The sequence below is a fragment of the Pan paniscus genome, chromosome 1 (assembly GCF_029289425.2).
Source record: "Pan paniscus chromosome 1, NHGRI_mPanPan1-v2.0_pri, whole genome shotgun sequence".
NCBI classification, from domain to species: domain Eukaryota; kingdom Metazoa; phylum Chordata; class Mammalia; order Primates; family Hominidae; genus Pan; species Pan paniscus.
This window is the reverse complement of record NC_073249.2, coordinates 52518289-52536592: the sequence shown is the minus strand read 5'-3', so window position 1 is coordinate 52536592 and position 18304 is coordinate 52518289. Positions and strand designations below refer to the sequence as shown.

Genomic DNA, 18304 nt, shown 5'->3' with positions numbered 1-18304 from the left:
AGGGGAGGGATAGCATTAAGAGAAACACCTAATGTAGGTGATGGGTTGATGGGTGCAGCAAACCACCATGGCACATGTATTCCTATGTAAAAAACTGCATGTCCTGCACATGTACCCCGAACTTAAAGTGTAATAAAAACCATGCACTATTAACCAAAATCCTACTTGAAAACCTGAAATGCTTCCTGATAGAGCACGTAGCTAGTTAACACTGAGAAGTTCTTTCTCTGATTATTGTTTTTTTCTTACACTTTACCAGTATTTCTAGCAAGCAAGAAAGAAATTAACAGAAAGCTCAGCCATTTCCAAATCCCAATGCTTTCTGTTTTCACCTTCATCTCCTCTCCCCTCGTCCCAGAATGAAAATGAATACACTAAAAAGCCCTCAAGTCTGTAATATAGGTATACTCTTAGAATTTTGTCCCACAAATCCTATGAACTTGAAGCAACACAATTCAAAAAATATGAGCCAAAATAATGATGGCAGCAAAAAGAAAACCTAGAAGAAAATTTGCCGCAAATTTCTACTAGCCTATGAGGTACAGAACTGAGATACCCATCAGGCCTTGCATATCAGATAACTTATTCCTGTCACAGCTCTTAAACTGTAAACTCACAAGTTTTCCAAATGCTCAAGTTCCTAAGTACAGGATGATACAAGCAGTTCTTTTCTGTGATATGACTCATTTCTTTTATTTTGATGCTATGCTACCTTTTACCTTTTATATTGACTGATGATGCTGATATTTTGGCTGATCCTATGATGGGTTAAACCTTAATTATTGTCCCTATTTATGTATCCACTTCTGTAGATGATCATGTGTAAGTCTGGGCTCCAAACCATGCAAGTGGCAAGACTGCAGAGGAAAATTCGTATCCTCAAATCAAAATAGTTTACAAGTATCTTTGAACATGATTTCATAGGAACAATTAAGTATTAGGTTTCAGAGATAAATTCTGAGTCTTAAATTTGACTGACTGAGGAGATGGACACTCCTAAGATGGATTTCACAGCAAAATCATTACCTCTTCTCATAATCAAGAACAGGAAAGGATTATAATTATCTGAGGACATAAGATCAGTTCCATGATACAAGCAAGACTTTCAGTCTTAAAATCTAAAGAAGCAAAGAGCATTCAAGCAGGGAATTCTAGGGAAAAAGGCAACCTTATGAAAAATATTACATATACATATGGCATATTAAAGTAATAAGGAAAACATTCCAGAACAGCAGGAAACTTTAGAAACTTTTGAAAAATATGTTTGGAGAAGTATGTAGTGCTCAAATAATATTTATTTTTGAATTGTAAACAGCCCCTGAATGTATTGAAGAGATCTTAAAAATTTTTGGATTTCAAAAGTGATATGTACTATGTTAAGAAATTTATTTAAGTAAGTGCTTGAAAGATGGATTAAAATATGATCTGGGGAAATTTCTAAAGAAATACTAATGTTAATAAGGGCTAGACTTGAGTGCAGAATACTTGCATCAAAAGGAGAGAAGAGGAGTGAATGATATCATCAAAAATGAAAAGCTTACCATGGAAGAATTGGGTTTAATACCTAGGGTATGGGTTGATAGGTGGAGCTAACCACCATGGCACACATTTACCTATGTAACAAACCTTCACATCCTACACATGTATCCAGGGAACTTAAAAAATAATTATAAAATTTAAAAAAAAATCTAAAAGAAAACCAGCCAGGCGTGGTGGCTCACACCTGTAATCCCAGGACTTTGGGAAGCCAAAGCAGGTGGATCACCTGAGGTCAGGAGTTCGAGACCAGCCTGACCAATATGGTAAAACTCTGTGTCTACTAAAATTACAAAAATTAGATGGGCGTGGTGGTGTGTGCCCATAGTGCTGGCCACTCAGGAGACTGAGGCAGGAGAATCACTTGAACCTGGGAGACGGAGGTCACAGTGAGCAGTGATTGCACCACTGCACTCCAGCCTGGGAGACAGAGTGAAATTTCGTCTAAAAAAAAAAAAAAAAAGGAAAGAAAAAAAAAAACATTATGTGGAAGGTAACATAATCAAAACAGTCATCTCTTATATCATTGTCTGTTACAGTGAAACATTATTTATACTATTTTTGTTTTTTGTTACAAGCAATGAAACCTTGTGAGTTTCCAGAAATTCAACATGGACATCTATATTACGAGAATATGCGTAGACCATACTTTCCAGTAGCTACAGGACAATCTTACTCCTATTACTGTGACAAAAATTTTGTGACTCCTTCAGGAAGTTACTGGGATTACATTCACTGCACACAAGACGGGTGGTCGCCAACAGTCCCATGCCTCAGTAAGCAAACCTCTTTACAACAATATGTGCATAAAACTTGCAAAGAATGGAGAGAGAAGAGCAAACAAATGATTACATTGTCTTATATGACAGAAATGGTACCAAAGGAAGAGTTGTTCATGCAAAAAAACCAAACTAGATCTTTTCTGTTATGAGACCTTCATGAAAATCACATGAGAAATAAATATAGGAACCTTATGAGAATACCTATATAATTTAAACATATTTTATCATAAAAACTAAAGATAAGTAACATTGAATACTGACCTTTTTGTACAAACATTTAGTAGTAGCTTTAGTTTTCCTTCAGTGATACGTCATTTTTGTGTACTGATGCAGTCTTATTTAAATATTCAAAAAATTATTTTAATATACTATTTTGATCAAATTCATGTTTCTAATTTACCTTTTAATCATTTTATGGTCTTTAGGACAATGTATTCTCAGTTATTTGGAGAATGGATATAACACAAAATATGAAGGAATATCTTTACAGAGTCAATCTGTAAAAGTTGAGGATATCCTGGCTACAGTCTTTCAAATGTGCAGACCACAGTTCCATGTACAGAGGATGAATGGTCTCCTCCTCCCAGATGCATTCGTGGCAGTTAGTCCACTTGTTTGAGACCCCAGTATGTCCTTAACTGTCTAAGATCTACACCTTTAACTGGAAAATTTTGTATATCAACTCTCAAGCTGAATATATGTCTTTTTTAATTTTTAAATAGAAGCCTAGCTAGTTTTCAGTTCCAAATGTGTCTGAATACATTTATAATTTCTGGATAATGAGTGGATTCTGTCACTTCATAGTCAAGTAACAATAGAAATATAAATCATGAATAGCACAAAATAAATAGACTACGGATTAAAGTAACATTGCTTCGGTATTTATATTGAAATCATGCTAAATGCATTGATTTAAGTAGATTATAAAATTATAGCATTAATTAAAAAATAAATATAACGCTTGCCCACAGGTCACTGCTACATCTCTCACAATTATATCATATCTATTTTTATAGTTAATGCTCTGTTGCTTTAAATTAAGACTCATCTTCAGTTACAGCTGACTTTCACTTTTTAAGTAAAGGGGACTCTGAAAGTTGTTTGTGTGTATTGCTTGCAATTTACCAAACATTCCATTATAGAAACCGCATGATAATTATGGAATAATTGAGACGTAAGATAATGGGACTCTTCCTACAACATTATAGGAGCAACTGTCTTCAACAATAGCCTAGGCCCCTGAAAGAAAAGTCCCTTTTTCTCCTGCCATAAGCACCAACTCTATCATTAATCCACCTAATAAATATTGTTGTGTGTCAAGCACTTTATAGGTATTGAAAATAAAACTGTTTACAATAGAAACTGAACACTGTAGTTTAGACGCTGGAGGAGATTAATAGGAAAGTAGGCAAGAATAGATCAGAAAACTCATGATTATGACAAATGCTATATTATAAATATGCATCATCTTTAAACATGATTTTTCTTTCAGATAGTAAAATTAGTCCATTTACATTTGTTTTCTAATTACTAATTAGAAAAGAACATATACATTACTAATATCTTAAAACATATACATTACTAAAATAATTACTACCTTATACATATACCCATTAGTAATGTATAGAACACATACATTACTAATAATAAAGAACAAATACATTGCTAATATATTAGAACTTATTTTTGCTATCTTGTTTGCTTTCTTTTTTCTGCTTACATTTCCACATGCCTCTCAAACACCACGTCTATATGGGTTTAAGCACCCACTTAAGATGACAACCACTTTAAATTCTTGGAGACAAAAGATTTACAAAATTACTTTCTTGCCTATGGTAGCAGTGTGTACCGTATCTTTTGCCTGGGAAATGGCATTTGACTTAAGGAGGTTTAAGACCCCTTAATAGTACCAAAAATACTCAGGTTGTTGCAAAGTAGCCAGAAAGTCTTCCAAAATTTCATTAGGGACTTGAGAGTCTGCTAGATCTGCATTCCTTAAGGCCCGCCAGAGCTCTGTTGACAGTCTCAAGGATTCTTTGCTTTTATTCTGCCCTTCCCTGTGTTTTCACTATTTTCTTTCAAAATTCATGGATGTCTAGGAAACTTCCAGTTTTGCTGTTTTCAATTCATTAACAGATGTTTCATTGTTTCACCATACTGCCATGTTTTTACTTGTTCCCTTCTATAAAAGAAGTATTCAACAAATATTTACTTTTTTCTCTACTTTTTCTATTTTAGGAACATGCTCAAAATCAGATGTAGAAATTGAAAATGGATTCATTTCTGAATCTTCCTCTATTTATATTTTAAATGAAGAAACACAATATAATTGTAAACCAGGATATGCAACAGCAGATGGAAATTCTTCAGGATCAATTACATGTTTGCAAAATGGATGGTCAACACAACCAATTTGCATTAGTAAGTTATTTACATATTCCCACTCAGTTTCTGTCAACTTCTTTCCTCTCTTTGAGGTGATAGTGTTTTACAGAAAAATTAGAAAACACTTTTAGGAGTAAAGAGATATAAATACTTCTAACATCATCTAACATTCTGTGCCAAACTAAGTCTTTTTTGCCTTTTTAGAGTAATGGCTACTTGGGAAGATGATCATTCCATCTCTCTCAATTCAATTTGCCTTTACGTAAAAGCAATCCCATCAGGTACAGACTAGTTAGGGAGCTGCATGGGAATATCAGCACAATGGATTACTTGTCAATAAAAACTTTGTTCTTTTCCCTTTCTTTGTATTTCAAAATTATCAACTGCTTGTATTGTATTCCTTGCTCACACTCAGAAAAAATGTACATGTCAGGGAAGGGATGAGTGCTTAATTCTGAGTTTCTGCTAGCATCAGGAAAATGAGACTTCAATAATTTGTATCAATGATGCAACTGAGGAGAACCAACTCAAAAAATTATTTCCAGCTTATTGTCTAGTACAGAGAAAACAAGTAAAGAAAAAGGGTAAGTGGGTGGGCTGAATGTTTACAAACCTCATACTTGGCAATGGATTCCTTACAACTAAAGTTCTCTAAAACATTCCCAACTTGTAATTACTTATTAATAAAGAGATTGCATAATGAACAATGGAAACCTTGCAGTGGCAAAAGTTTATCTTTTTTGTCTTTCCTCTTTAGGCATTCACCAAGATTTGTAAAGATAAATCATTTGATGTATTTTTAACACACATATTGATATATAATTTACATACTGCAAAATCCACTTCATTTTCAAGGGTACAATTCAACTATTTTTAGCCATGAGACGAAATGGAAAGGACTACTGATATGTAATTGAACATGGATGAATCTCAAAAATATTAATCTAAGTGAGAAAAAAGAAAATGCTACACTTAGAAAGTGATTATCTCAAAGTTACTCTGAGATTTGGGAGCTATAAAATATCAATTCGTACATTTCTAGAATACTGTTTTCAATTTCTATGCGTATCATGGGCTCTGCAAAAGACAAAGCTGTACACTTCAATCTGATTTGACCAGTTTTGATAAATGATCTAAGATTTGTAAAATAAAAGAGGATGCTTTAAAATTTTTATAGAATGTATATCCAATGAATATAATTTTAATCCAATTTATAAACCCTTACTGTCAGTAAACTGAGTACATAAATATGTACATTAACTTTTAAATTCACAAAATTTTATCTTCTTTAAAATAATACATTATAGTGATAAAGGTAGACTGTAATAACAGTCAATGAGGTGTTCACAAATAAAAATAGATCTGACTAAATAGTCTTAATATGTTTTTCATAGGGTTTGAATAATGAGAAGGATCATTATAGGGAAATGTATTTTTCTCTTGTAATTAACTGTTATAGCACAAAAAAAAACACTGATTGTCGGACTATTTTTAATAGTACTCAATTTATTAGCACACACTGATTGGTAAATTTTATTCCTACAATGGGACTTTCTTAGTCGAGTTGTACATCATATGGCATAGAAAAGCAATCCTCAATTTTATTTTGTTTCAGAATTTTGTGATATGCCTGTTTTTGAGAATTCCAGAGCCAAGAGTAATGGCATGTGGTTTAAGCTCCATGACACATTGGACTATGAATGCTATGATGGATATGAAAGCAGTTATGGAAACACCACAGATTCCATAGTGTGTGGTGAAGATGGCTGGTCCCATTTGCCAACATGCTATAGTAAGTATTTTATTCAAGTATTTCTTTTTACTAGAATTAAACAAATAGAAACATACATATGTATATGTACACATATGTGTATGAATACATATGTGTACATATACATGTTGTCCTCATTTGAGTGTGAATTACCTTGAAACTTAAAAAAAAAGGTTGAAAATACAAATGTCTTCCTAAGAAATCAAATAAGATACACTTAAGAGGATATAAAAAGCTTTATTCAGAAAGTTTCCAATAAAACTGTTGATTTTTCCCCAATGTAAAGTATTTTTTTTCAGATTCTTCAGAAAACTGTGGGCCTCCTCCACCTATTAGCAATGGAGATACCACGTCCTTCCCGCAAAAAGTGTATCTGCCATGGTCAAGAGTCGAGTACCAGTGCCAGTCCTACTATGAACTTCAGGGTTCTAAATATGTAACATGTAGTAATGGAGAGTGGTCAGAACCACCAAGATGCATATGTAAGTTCTTAATATTCTGGATCTGAGAAAATTAGAGTAATAACTTTGATCCTTGTTTATTTATACTAAAATTTTTATGGGTTATTACCCTAGAACTGTGTTCACAAACAGCTATTCTGCTGAATATTTGCCTTTCAGATCTTAATATATAAGTGTATAAGCTTGGAAAATTTTATGTAAACAATGACAAAGCTTCCTTTTAAAAACAGGAATGTTCAGAGACCTCAATTTGTTAATGGACACAATGAGTCTTCAAGAATGATATCCATTTATTGCACACATATGAAATATAGCATCTCACCTTAACATCAATAACCATTTTCACATTATTAATACTTAGGTAAACAGTTTTCAAAGAGTTTTGAAAACACTGTTTTAAAAACCACGGATGTGGAACCAACCCAAATGTCCAGACCCAAATGATAGACTAGATAAAGAAAATGTGGCACATGTACACCATGGAATACTATGCAGCCATAAAAATGGATACGTTCATGTCCATGTCAAAAGTGACATGGAGGAAGCTGGAAACCATCCTTCTCAGCAAACTATCACAAGAACAGAAAACCTAGCACCACATGTTCTCACTCAGATGTGGGAACTGAACAAGGAGAACAGGTGGACTCAGGGAGGGGAACATCACACACCAGGGTCTGTCACAGGATGGGGAGCTAGGGGAGGGATAGCATTAAGAGAAACACCTAATGTAGGTGATGGGTTGATGGGTGCAGCAAACCACCATGGCACATGTATTCCTATGTAAAAAACTGCATGTCCTGCACATGTACCCCGAACTTAAAGTGTAATAAAAACCATGCACTATTAACCAAAATCCTACTTGAAAACCTGAAATGCTTCCTGATAGAGCACGTAGCTAGTTAACACTGAGAAGTTCTTTCTCTGATTATTGTTTTTTTCTTACACTTTACCAGTATTTCTAGCAAGCAAGAAAGAAATTAACAGAAAGCTCAGCCATTTCCAAATCCCAATGCTTTCTGTTTTCACCTTCATCTCCTCTCCCCTCGTCCCAGAATGAAAATGAATACACTAAAAAGCCCTCAAGTCTGTAATATAGGTATACTCTTAGAATTTTGTCCCACAAATCCTATGAACTTGAAGCAACACAATTCAAAAAATATGAGCCAAAATAATGATGGCAGCAAAAAGAAAACCTAGAAGAAAATTTGCCGCAAATTTCTACTAGCCTATGAGGTACAGAACTGAGATACCCATCAGGCCTTGCATATCAGATAACTTATTCCTGTCACAGCTCTTAAACTGTAAACTCACAAGTTTTCCAAATGCTCAAGTTCCTAAGTACAGGATGATACAAGCAGTTCTTTTCTGTGATATGACTCATTTCTTTTATTTTGATGCTATGCTACCTTTTACCTTTTATATTGACTGATGATGCTGATATTTTGGCTGATCCTATGATGGGTTAAACCTTAATTATTGTCCCTATTTATGTATCCACTTCTGTAGATGATCATGTGTAAGTCTGGGCTCCAAACCATGCAAGTGGCAAGACTGCAGAGGAAAATTCGTATCCTCAAATCAAAATAGTTTACAAGTATCTTTGAACATGATTTCATAGGAACAATTAAGTATTAGGTTTCAGAGATAAATTCTGAGTCTTAAATTTGACTGACTGAGGAGATGGACACTCCTAAGATGGATTTCACAGCAAAATCATTACCTCTTCTCATAATCAAGAACAGGAAAGGATTATAATTATCTGAGGACATAAGATCAGTTCCATGATACAAGCAAGACTTTCAGTCTTAAAATCTAAAGAAGCAAAGAGCATTCAAGCAGGGAATTCTAGGGAAAAAGGCAACCTTATGAAAAATATTACATATACATATGGCATATTAAAGTAATAAGGAAAACATTCCAGAACAGCAGGAAACTTTAGAAACTTTTGAAAAATATGTTTGGAGAAGTATGTAGTGCTCAAATAATATTTATTTTTGAATTGTAAACAGCCCCTGAATGTATTGAAGAGATCTTAAAAATTTTTGGATTTCAAAAGTGATATGTACTATGTTAAGAAATTTATTTAAGTAAGTGCTTGAAAGATGGATTAAAATATGATCTGGGGAAATTTCTAAAGAAATACTAATGTTAATAAGGGCTAGACTTGAGTGCAGAATACTTGCATCAAAAGGAGAGAAGAGGAGTGAATGATATCATCAAAAATGAAAAGCTTACCATGGAAGAATTGGGTTTAATACCTAGGGTATGGGTTGATAGGTGGAGCTAACCACCATGGCACACATTTACCTATGTAACAAACCTTCACATCCTACACATGTATCCAGGGAACTTAAAAAATAATTATAAAATTTAAAAAAAAATCTAAAAGAAAACCAGCCAGGCGTGGTGGCTCACACCTGTAATCCCAGGACTTTGGGAAGCCAAAGCAGGTGGATCACCTGAGGTCAGGAGTTCGAGACCAGCCTGACCAATATGGTAAAACTCTGTGTCTACTAAAATTACAAAAATTAGATGGGCGTGGTGGTGTGTGCCCATAGTGCTGGCCACTCAGGAGACTGAGGCAGGAGAATCACTTGAACCTGGGAGACGGAGGTCACAGTGAGCAGTGATTGCACCACTGCACTCCAGCCTGGGAGACAGAGTGAAATTTCGTCTAAAAAAAAAAAAAAAAAGGAAAGAAAAAAAAAAACATTATGTGGAAGGTAACATAATCAAAACAGTCATCTCTTATATCATTGTCTGTTACAGTGAAACATTATTTATACTATTTTTGTTTTTTGTTACAAGCAATGAAACCTTGTGAGTTTCCAGAAATTCAACATGGACATCTATATTACGAGAATATGCGTAGACCATACTTTCCAGTAGCTACAGGACAATCTTACTCCTATTACTGTGACAAAAATTTTGTGACTCCTTCAGGAAGTTACTGGGATTACATTCACTGCACACAAGACGGGTGGTCGCCAACAGTCCCATGCCTCAGTAAGCAAACCTCTTTACAACAATATGTGCATAAAACTTGCAAAGAATGGAGAGAGAAGAGCAAACAAATGATTACATTGTCTTATATGACAGAAATGGTACCAAAGGAAGAGTTGTTCATGCAAAAAAACCAAACTAGATCTTTTCTGTTATGAGACCTTCATGAAAATCACATGAGAAATAAATATAGGAACCTTATGAGAATACCTATATAATTTAAACATATTTTATCATAAAAACTAAAGATAAGTAACATTGAATACTGACCTTTTTGTACAAACATTTAGTAGTAGCTTTAGTTTTCCTTCAGTGATACGTCATTTTTGTGTACTGATGCAGTCTTATTTAAATATTCAAAAAATTATTTTAATATACTATTTTGATCAAATTCATGTTTCTAATTTACCTTTTAATCATTTTATGGTCTTTAGGACAATGTATTCTCAGTTATTTGGAGAATGGATATAACACAAAATATGAAGGAATATCTTTACAGAGTCAATCTGTAAAAGTTGAGGATATCCTGGCTACAGTCTTTCAAATGTGCAGACCACAGTTCCATGTACAGAGGATGAATGGTCTCCTCCTCCCAGATGCATTCGTGGCAGTTAGTCCACTTGTTTGAGACCCCAGTATGTCCTTAACTGTCTAAGATCTACACCTTTAACTGGAAAATTTTGTATATCAACTCTCAAGCTGAATATATGTCTTTTTTTATTTTTAAATAGAAGCCTAGCTAGTTTTCAGTTCCAAATGTGTCTGAATACATTTATAATTTCTGGATAATGAGTGGATTCTGTCACTTCATAGTCAAGTAACAATAGAAATATAAATCATGAATAGCACAAAATAAATAGACTACGGATTAAAGTAACATTGCTTCGGTATTTATATTGAAATCATGCTAAATGCATTGATTTAAGTAGATTATAAAATTATAGCATTAATTAAAAAATAAATATAACGCTTGCCCACAGGTCACTGCTACATCTCTCACAATTATATCATATCTATTTTTATAGTTAATGCTCTGTTGCTTTAAATTAAGACTCATCTTCAGTTACAGCTGACTTTCACTTTTTAAGTAAAGGGGACTCTGAAAGTTGTTTGTGTGTATTGCTTGCAATTTACCAAACATTCCATTATAGAAACCGCATGATAATTATGGAATAATTGAGACGTAAGATAATGGGACTCTTCCTACAACATTATAGGAGCAACTGTCTTCAACAATAGCCTAGGCCCCTGAAAGAAAAGTCCCTTTTTCTCCTGCCATAAGCACCAACTCTATCATTAATCCACCTAATAAATATTGTTGTGTGTCAAGCACTTTATAGGTATTGAAAATAAAACTGTTTACAATAGAAACTGAACACTGTAGTTTAGACGCTGGAGGAGATTAATAGGAAAGTAGGCAAGAATAGATCAGAAAACTCATGATTATGACAAATGCTATATTATAAATATGCATCATCTTTAAACATGATTTTTCTTTCAGATAGTAAAATTAGTCCATTTACATTTGTTTTCTAATTACTAATTAGAAAAGAACATATACATTACTAATATCTTAAAACATATACATTACTAAAATAATTACTACCTTATACATATACCCATTAGTAATGTATAGAACACATACATTACTAATAATAAAGAACAAATACATTGCTAATATATTAGAACTTATTTTTGCTATCTTGTTTGCTTTCTTTTTTCTGCTTACATTTCCACATGCCTCTCAAACACCACGTCTATATGGGTTTAAGCACCCACTTAAGATGACAACCACTTTAAATTCTTGGAGACAAAAGATTTACAAAATTACTTTCTTGCCTATGGTAGCAGTGTGTACCGTATCTTTTGCCTGGGAAATGGCATTTGACTTAAGGAGGTTTAAGACCCCTTAATAGTACCAAAAATACTCAGGTTGTTGCAAAGTAGCCAGAAAGTCTTCCAAAATTTCATTAGGGACTTGAGAGTCTCCTAGATCTGCATTCCTCAAGGCCTGCCAGAGCTCTGTTGACAGTCTCAAGGATTCTTTGCTTTCATTTTGCCCTTCCCTGTGTTCAACATTTCCTTCAGAAATTCGTGGTTTCCTTTAAGAACACGGATGTCTAGGAAGCTTCCAGTTTTGCTGTTTTCAACTCATTAACAAATGTTTCATTGTTTTGCCATATTGCCATGTTTTTACTTGTTCCCTCCTATAAAAGAACTACTCAACAAATATTTACTTTTTTCTCTACTTTTTCTATTTTAGGAACATGCTCAAAATCAGATATAGAAATTGAAAATGGATTCATTTCTGAATCTTCCTCTATTTATATTTTAAATAAAGAAATACAATATAAATGTAAACCAGGATATGCAACAGCAGATGGAAATTCTTCAGGATCAATTACATGTTTGCAAAATGGATGGTCAACACAACCAATTTGCATTAGTAAGTGATTTACATATTCCCATTCAGTTTCTGTCAACTTCGTTCCTCTCTTTGAGATGATAGTGTTTTACTTAAAAATATAGAAAACAATTTTAGGAGTAAAGAGATACAAATACTTCTAAAACCATTCAACACTCTGTGCCAAATTAAGACTTTTGCATGTTTAGAGTAATGGCTACTTGGGAAGATGATCATTTCATCTCTTACAACTCAATCTGCCTTTACATAAAAGCAATCTTATCATGTACAGACTAGTTTGGGAGCTGCATGAGAATAACAGCAAAATGTGTTAGTTGCCATTAAAAACTTCGTTGTTTTCCCTTTCTTTGTATTTCAAAATTATCAACTGCTTGTATTGCATTCCTTGCTCACACTCAGAAAAGTTGTACATGTCGGGGGAGAAATGAGTGCTTAATTCTGAATTTCTGCTAGCATCAGGAGAATCAGACCTTAATAATTTGTATCAATGATGCTACTGAGGATATCCAATCAAAAAATTATCTCCACCCTATTGTTTACTACAGAGAAAACAAGTAAAGGAAAAGGGTAGGTGGGTGGGCTGAATGTTTACAAACCTCCTACCTGCCAATGGATTCTTTACATGTAAAGTTCTCTGAACATGCTCGACCTTTACTTAGTATGATAAAGAGAATGCATAATGAACAAAGGAAATCTTTCAGTGGCAAAAGTTGATTTTTTTTCTTTCCTCTTTATATATTCACAAAGAATTTTAAAGACAAATTGCTGAATGTATTTTTAACCCAAATACTGTTGTATAATTTACATACTCCCAAATCCACTTCACTTTCAAGGGTACAATTCAACTATTTTTAGTCATGAGATAATATGGAACCTTGATACATAATACAACATGGAAGACTCTCAAAAATATTAAGCTAAGTGAGAAAAAAGATACACTTACAAAGTGATTATCTCAATGTTATCATGAGTTTTGGGGGTTATATGAATTCCTACATTTCTAGAATACTGTTTTCAATTTCTATACTTATCACGGGCTCTGTGTAAATAAAAAGGTGTATACTTCAATTTTACTCAGCTTTGATAAATGATCTACTTTAAAACTTGTGAAATAAAAGACAGGATGCTTCATAAATTTTATAGAACTTATATCCAATTAATATAATTTTTATCTAATATATACACCCTTACTGTTAGTAAATCGTTACATAACTACATAAATGGTTACATTAACTTTTAAATTCACAAAATTTTATCGTCTTTAAAATAATATATTGTAACATCATAGTAGCAGAATTTAATAACAGCCAATGAGATTTTTCACAAATAAAAATAGGTCTTACCAAATGTTTCTAATATATTTTCACAGGATTTGAATGATAAGAAAGAATATACAGAGAGAAATATATTTAACTATTGTAATTATTATAGCACAAAAAGCACTGATTGTCAGACTGTTTTTAATAGTACTCAATTTATTAGCACACACTGATGGGTAAATTTTATCCCTACACTGGGACTTTCTTAGTTGAGTTGTGCATCGTATGGCATAGAAAAGCAATCCTCAATTTTATTTTGTTTCAGAATTTTGTGATATGCCTGTTTTTGAGAATTCCAGAGCCAAGAGTAATGGCGTGCGGTTTAAGCTCCATGACACATTGGACTACGAATGTTACGATGGATATGAAATCAGTTATGGAAACACCACAGGTTCCATAGTGTGTGGTGAAGATGGGTGGTCCCATTTGCCAACATGTTATAGTAAGTATTTTATTCAAGTATTTTTTATTAGAATTAAATAAAATAATAGACACCTACATATGTATATGTTCACATATATGTGTGTACATATATGTATATATATGTAGTCCTCCTATGAGTGTGAATTATCTTGAGACTTTAAAAAAAAACAAGATCGAAAATGCAAATGTCTTCCTAAGAAATCAAATAAGATACAGTTAAGAGTATATAAAAAGCTTTATTTAGAAAGTTTCCAATAAAACTGTTGATTTTTCCCCACATATATATATATTTTTTCAGATTCTTCAGAAAAGTGTGGGCCTCCTCCACCTATTAGCAATGGAGGTACCACCTCCTTTCTACTAAAATTGTATGTGCCACAGTCAAGAGTCGAGTACCAATGCCAGCCCTACTATGAACTTCAGGGTTCTAATTATGTAACATGTAGTAATGGAGAGTGGTCAGAACCACCAAGATGCATACGTAAGTTCTTAAAATTCTAGATCCTGAGAAAATCAGAGTAATAAGTTTGATATTTGCTTTTTTATACTAGAATTTTTATGGGTTATTACCCTAGAACTGTGTTAACAAACAGCTATTCTGCTGAATGTTTGCCTTTCAGATCTTAATATATAAGTGTATAAGCTTGGAAAATTCCATCTAAACAATGACCAAGTTTCTTTTTTAAAACAGGAATGTCGGCCTGGGGTGGTGGCTCACGCCTGTAGCCCCAGCACTTTGGAAGGCCGAGGCAGGCAGATCACGAGGTCAGGAGTTCGAGATCAGCCTGACCAACATGGTGAACCCTGTCTCTACAAAAAATACAAAAATTAGCCAGGCATGCTGGCATATGCCTGTAGTCCTAGCTACTCAGGAGGGTGAGGCAGGAGAATCATCTGAACCCGGGAGGCAGAGGTTGCAGTGAGCGGAGATTGCACCATTGCCCTCCAGCCTGGGCGACAGAGGGAGACTCCGTCTCCAAAAATAAAAAAATAAAAAATAAAAAATAAATAAATAAAACAGAAGAAGAAGAAAAGAAAAAGAGAAAAAGAAAAAACCAAGAATGTTCAGAGTCTTCAATTTGTTAATGGATACAATGAGTCTTCTAGAATGACATCCATTTATTGCGCACATATGAAATATGGCATCTCAGCTTAACACCAGTAATCATTTTCACATTATTAACACTGAGGTAGAGTTTTCAAACAGTTATGAAAACACTGTTTCAAAAAACCACGAACTATTAAATCCTCCTTGAAAACATGAAATTTTTACTGATAGAAGGCAAAGCTGGTTAACACTGAGAAGTTCTTTCTCTGATTATTATTCTTACTTATATTTTATCAGTATTCCTAGCAAGCAACAAAGAAATTAACGAAACTTCAGCCATTTCCACAACCCATTGCTTTTCCATTTTTACCTTATTCTCCTCTTCCCTTATACCAGAATCAAAATGAATACCCTAAAAACCCCTCAAGCCAGTAATATAGGTATACTTCTAGAATTTTGTCCCCCAAGTACTATGAACTTGAAGCAACACAATTCAAAAAAATATAAGCCACAATAATTATGGCAACAACAAGAAAACCTAAAAGAAAACTTGCCACAAGTTTCTACTAGCCTATGAGGTACAGCCCTGGGATACCCATCAGGCCTTGCATGTCAGATAACCTATTCCTATCACAGTTCTTAAACTATAAGTTCATGAGTTTTTCAAGTGCTCAAGTTCCTAAGTAAAGGATGATACAAGCCGTTCTTTTCTGTGATGTGACTCATTTCCTTTATTTTGATGCTATGCTACCTTTTACCTTTCATATTGACTGATGACGCTGATATTTTGGCTGATCTTACAATGGGCTAAAACTTAATTACTGTCCCCTACTTAAGTATCCACTTCTGTAGATGATCATGTCCAAGTTTGAGCTCCAAACTATGCAAGTGGCAAGACTGAAGAAGAAATTAGTATCCTCAAATCAAAATAGTTTACAAGTATCTTCAAACTTGATTTCATAGAAAAGTGTTAGGTTTCAGAGATAAATTCTGAGTCTCAAATTTGATTGAATGAGGAGATGGACACTCCTAAGATGGGTTTCACAGCAAAAGCATTACCTCTTCTCACAATCAAGAACAGGAAAGGATTATAATTATCTGAAGATACAAGATCAGTTCCATGATACAAGCAAGACTTTCAGTCTTCAAAACTAAAGAAGCAAAGAGCATTCAAGCACAGAATTCTAGGGAAAAAGGCAACCTTATGGAAAAGATTACATATACATATGGCATATTAAAGCAATGAGGAAAACTTTCCCAGGCAGCAGGAAACTTTAGAAAGTTTTGGAAAATATGTTTGGAGAAGTATTTAGAGTTCAAATAATATTTATTTTTGAATTGTAAACAGCCCCTGAATGTATTGAAGAGCTCTTAAAAATTTTTGGATTTCAAAAGTGATATGTACTATGTTAAGAAATTTATTTAAGTAAGTACTTGAAAGATGTATTAAAATATGATTGGGGAAATTTCTAAAGAAATGCTAATGCTAATAAGGGCTAAACTAGAATGCAGAATACTTGAGTCAAAAGAAGAGATAGGTGAGTGAATGATATCATCAAAAATGAAAAGCTTGCTATGTAAGAACTGACACTTTTATCATGTAAGAATTAGGCTTAATACCTAGGGTATGGGTTGATAGGTACAGCAAACCACCATGGCACACATTTACCTATGGAACAAACCTGCATATCCTGCACATGTACCCTGGAACTTAAAAAAAATTATAAACTTTTTTACAAAAGAATTTTATAAAAGAAAACCCATATGTGGAAGTAACATTATCTTACTGATTTTACAGATGAAGGCATAGTGAGATAGAGTAATTTGTCCATAATCATGTAGGGATTCATATTTACTCTGTGTGCTTATCCTTGCCTCTCTTTAAAATAGAAAATGAAGATGACAGGGATAGATGATGGTGATAGAGAGAGAGATAACTGATAGATACTGAGGTATATTTATGTATGTATGTATGTATATATAGTTTCATTTTAATAGATGACTATTAGAAAGATTATACCTTTCTACAGTTCTGTTTCTACATTGTGGGCATAAGAGAAAAATATAAACATAGAATTAAATTAGCAAAATGTGAGTACATTTGGAGTGCTTGTAGTCACGGCTTGTCGAATGGGGGAAAGGAGGATAAGTAACCATGACTCCAATGGAACATGTTAGCATAATCCTTTTTGATATGAAGTCACTAGGGTGGACACAACATGTTTTAGGGAAGAAGAGTTCAGCCTCTAGAGAAAGACTGCCAGGGTTCACGTTTATCACCTCACCTGATGATCTCTGCTGTGACGTTGGGGAAGTGCAACTGAACTTATTATATTTGTGAAAGGCTAAAGTCAGTATGTAGCACAAGTTAATAACTATTAACTATTTGGATTATTTTATAATTTTATTTTATCCTAAACTACTCATTAGGATGCATTTTATTTGCTCATGAAAGAGAAGATTATGATTGTTAATTGTTTTTTTCTGCTTTCAGATCCATGTATAATAACTGAAAAAAACATGAATAAAAATAACATAAAGTTAAAAGGAAGAAATGACAGAAAATATTATGCAAAAACAGGGGATACCATTGAATTTATGTGTAAATTGGGATATAATGCAAATACATCAATTCTATCATTTCAAGCAGTGTGTCGGGAAGGGATAGTGGAATACCCCAGATGCGAATAAGGCAACATTGGTACCCTAAATGTATGTCCAACTTCCACTTCTTCCACTTCTCAGTCTTATGGTCTCAAAGCTTGCAAAGATAGCTTCTGATATTGTTGTAATTTCTACTTTATTTCAAAGAAAATTAATATAAGAGTTTCAATTTGCAACTTAATATGTTCTCAAAAATATATTAAAACAAACTAAATTATTGCTTATGCTTGTACTAAAATAATAAAAACTACTCTTATATTGGACTTCTTATCAATGAATTAGTAAGTATAGTAAGTAAGTAAGGCAGACAGCTGAATGGCTTTCTGCATATTGTATAGTATACCTAGACATAGAAACAAAATGACTTGGATTTTATTTGGGGAAGTAATAATACCATAAAATTAGATATTAAAATTAGATATTAAAAAAAAGTGAAAATAAACACACTATAGTATTCCCTTATTGCAGCCATGGTCCTCTAGATGCA

At 33.5% G+C, this 18304-nt stretch overlaps 1 protein-coding gene across 1 annotated transcript; it reads left to right on the top strand.

Moving 5' to 3' along the window:
* Nucleotides 1-1004: 1004 nt before the first annotated feature.
* Nucleotides 1005-17844, top strand: LOC129397416 (complement factor H-related protein 4). The gene is made up of 9 exons (XM_055110161.2): nucleotides 1005-2312; nucleotides 4557-4739; nucleotides 6319-6495; nucleotides 6774-6956; nucleotides 9744-9941; nucleotides 12202-12384; nucleotides 13948-14124; nucleotides 14404-14586; nucleotides 17648-17844. Exons 1-9 carry the CDS (start codon nucleotides 2117-2119, stop codon nucleotides 17842-17844), a joined length of 1677 nt encoding a protein of 558 aa, XP_054966136.2. The 5' UTR covers nucleotides 1005-2116.
* The last annotated feature ends 460 nt before the right edge of the window (nucleotides 17845-18304 follow it).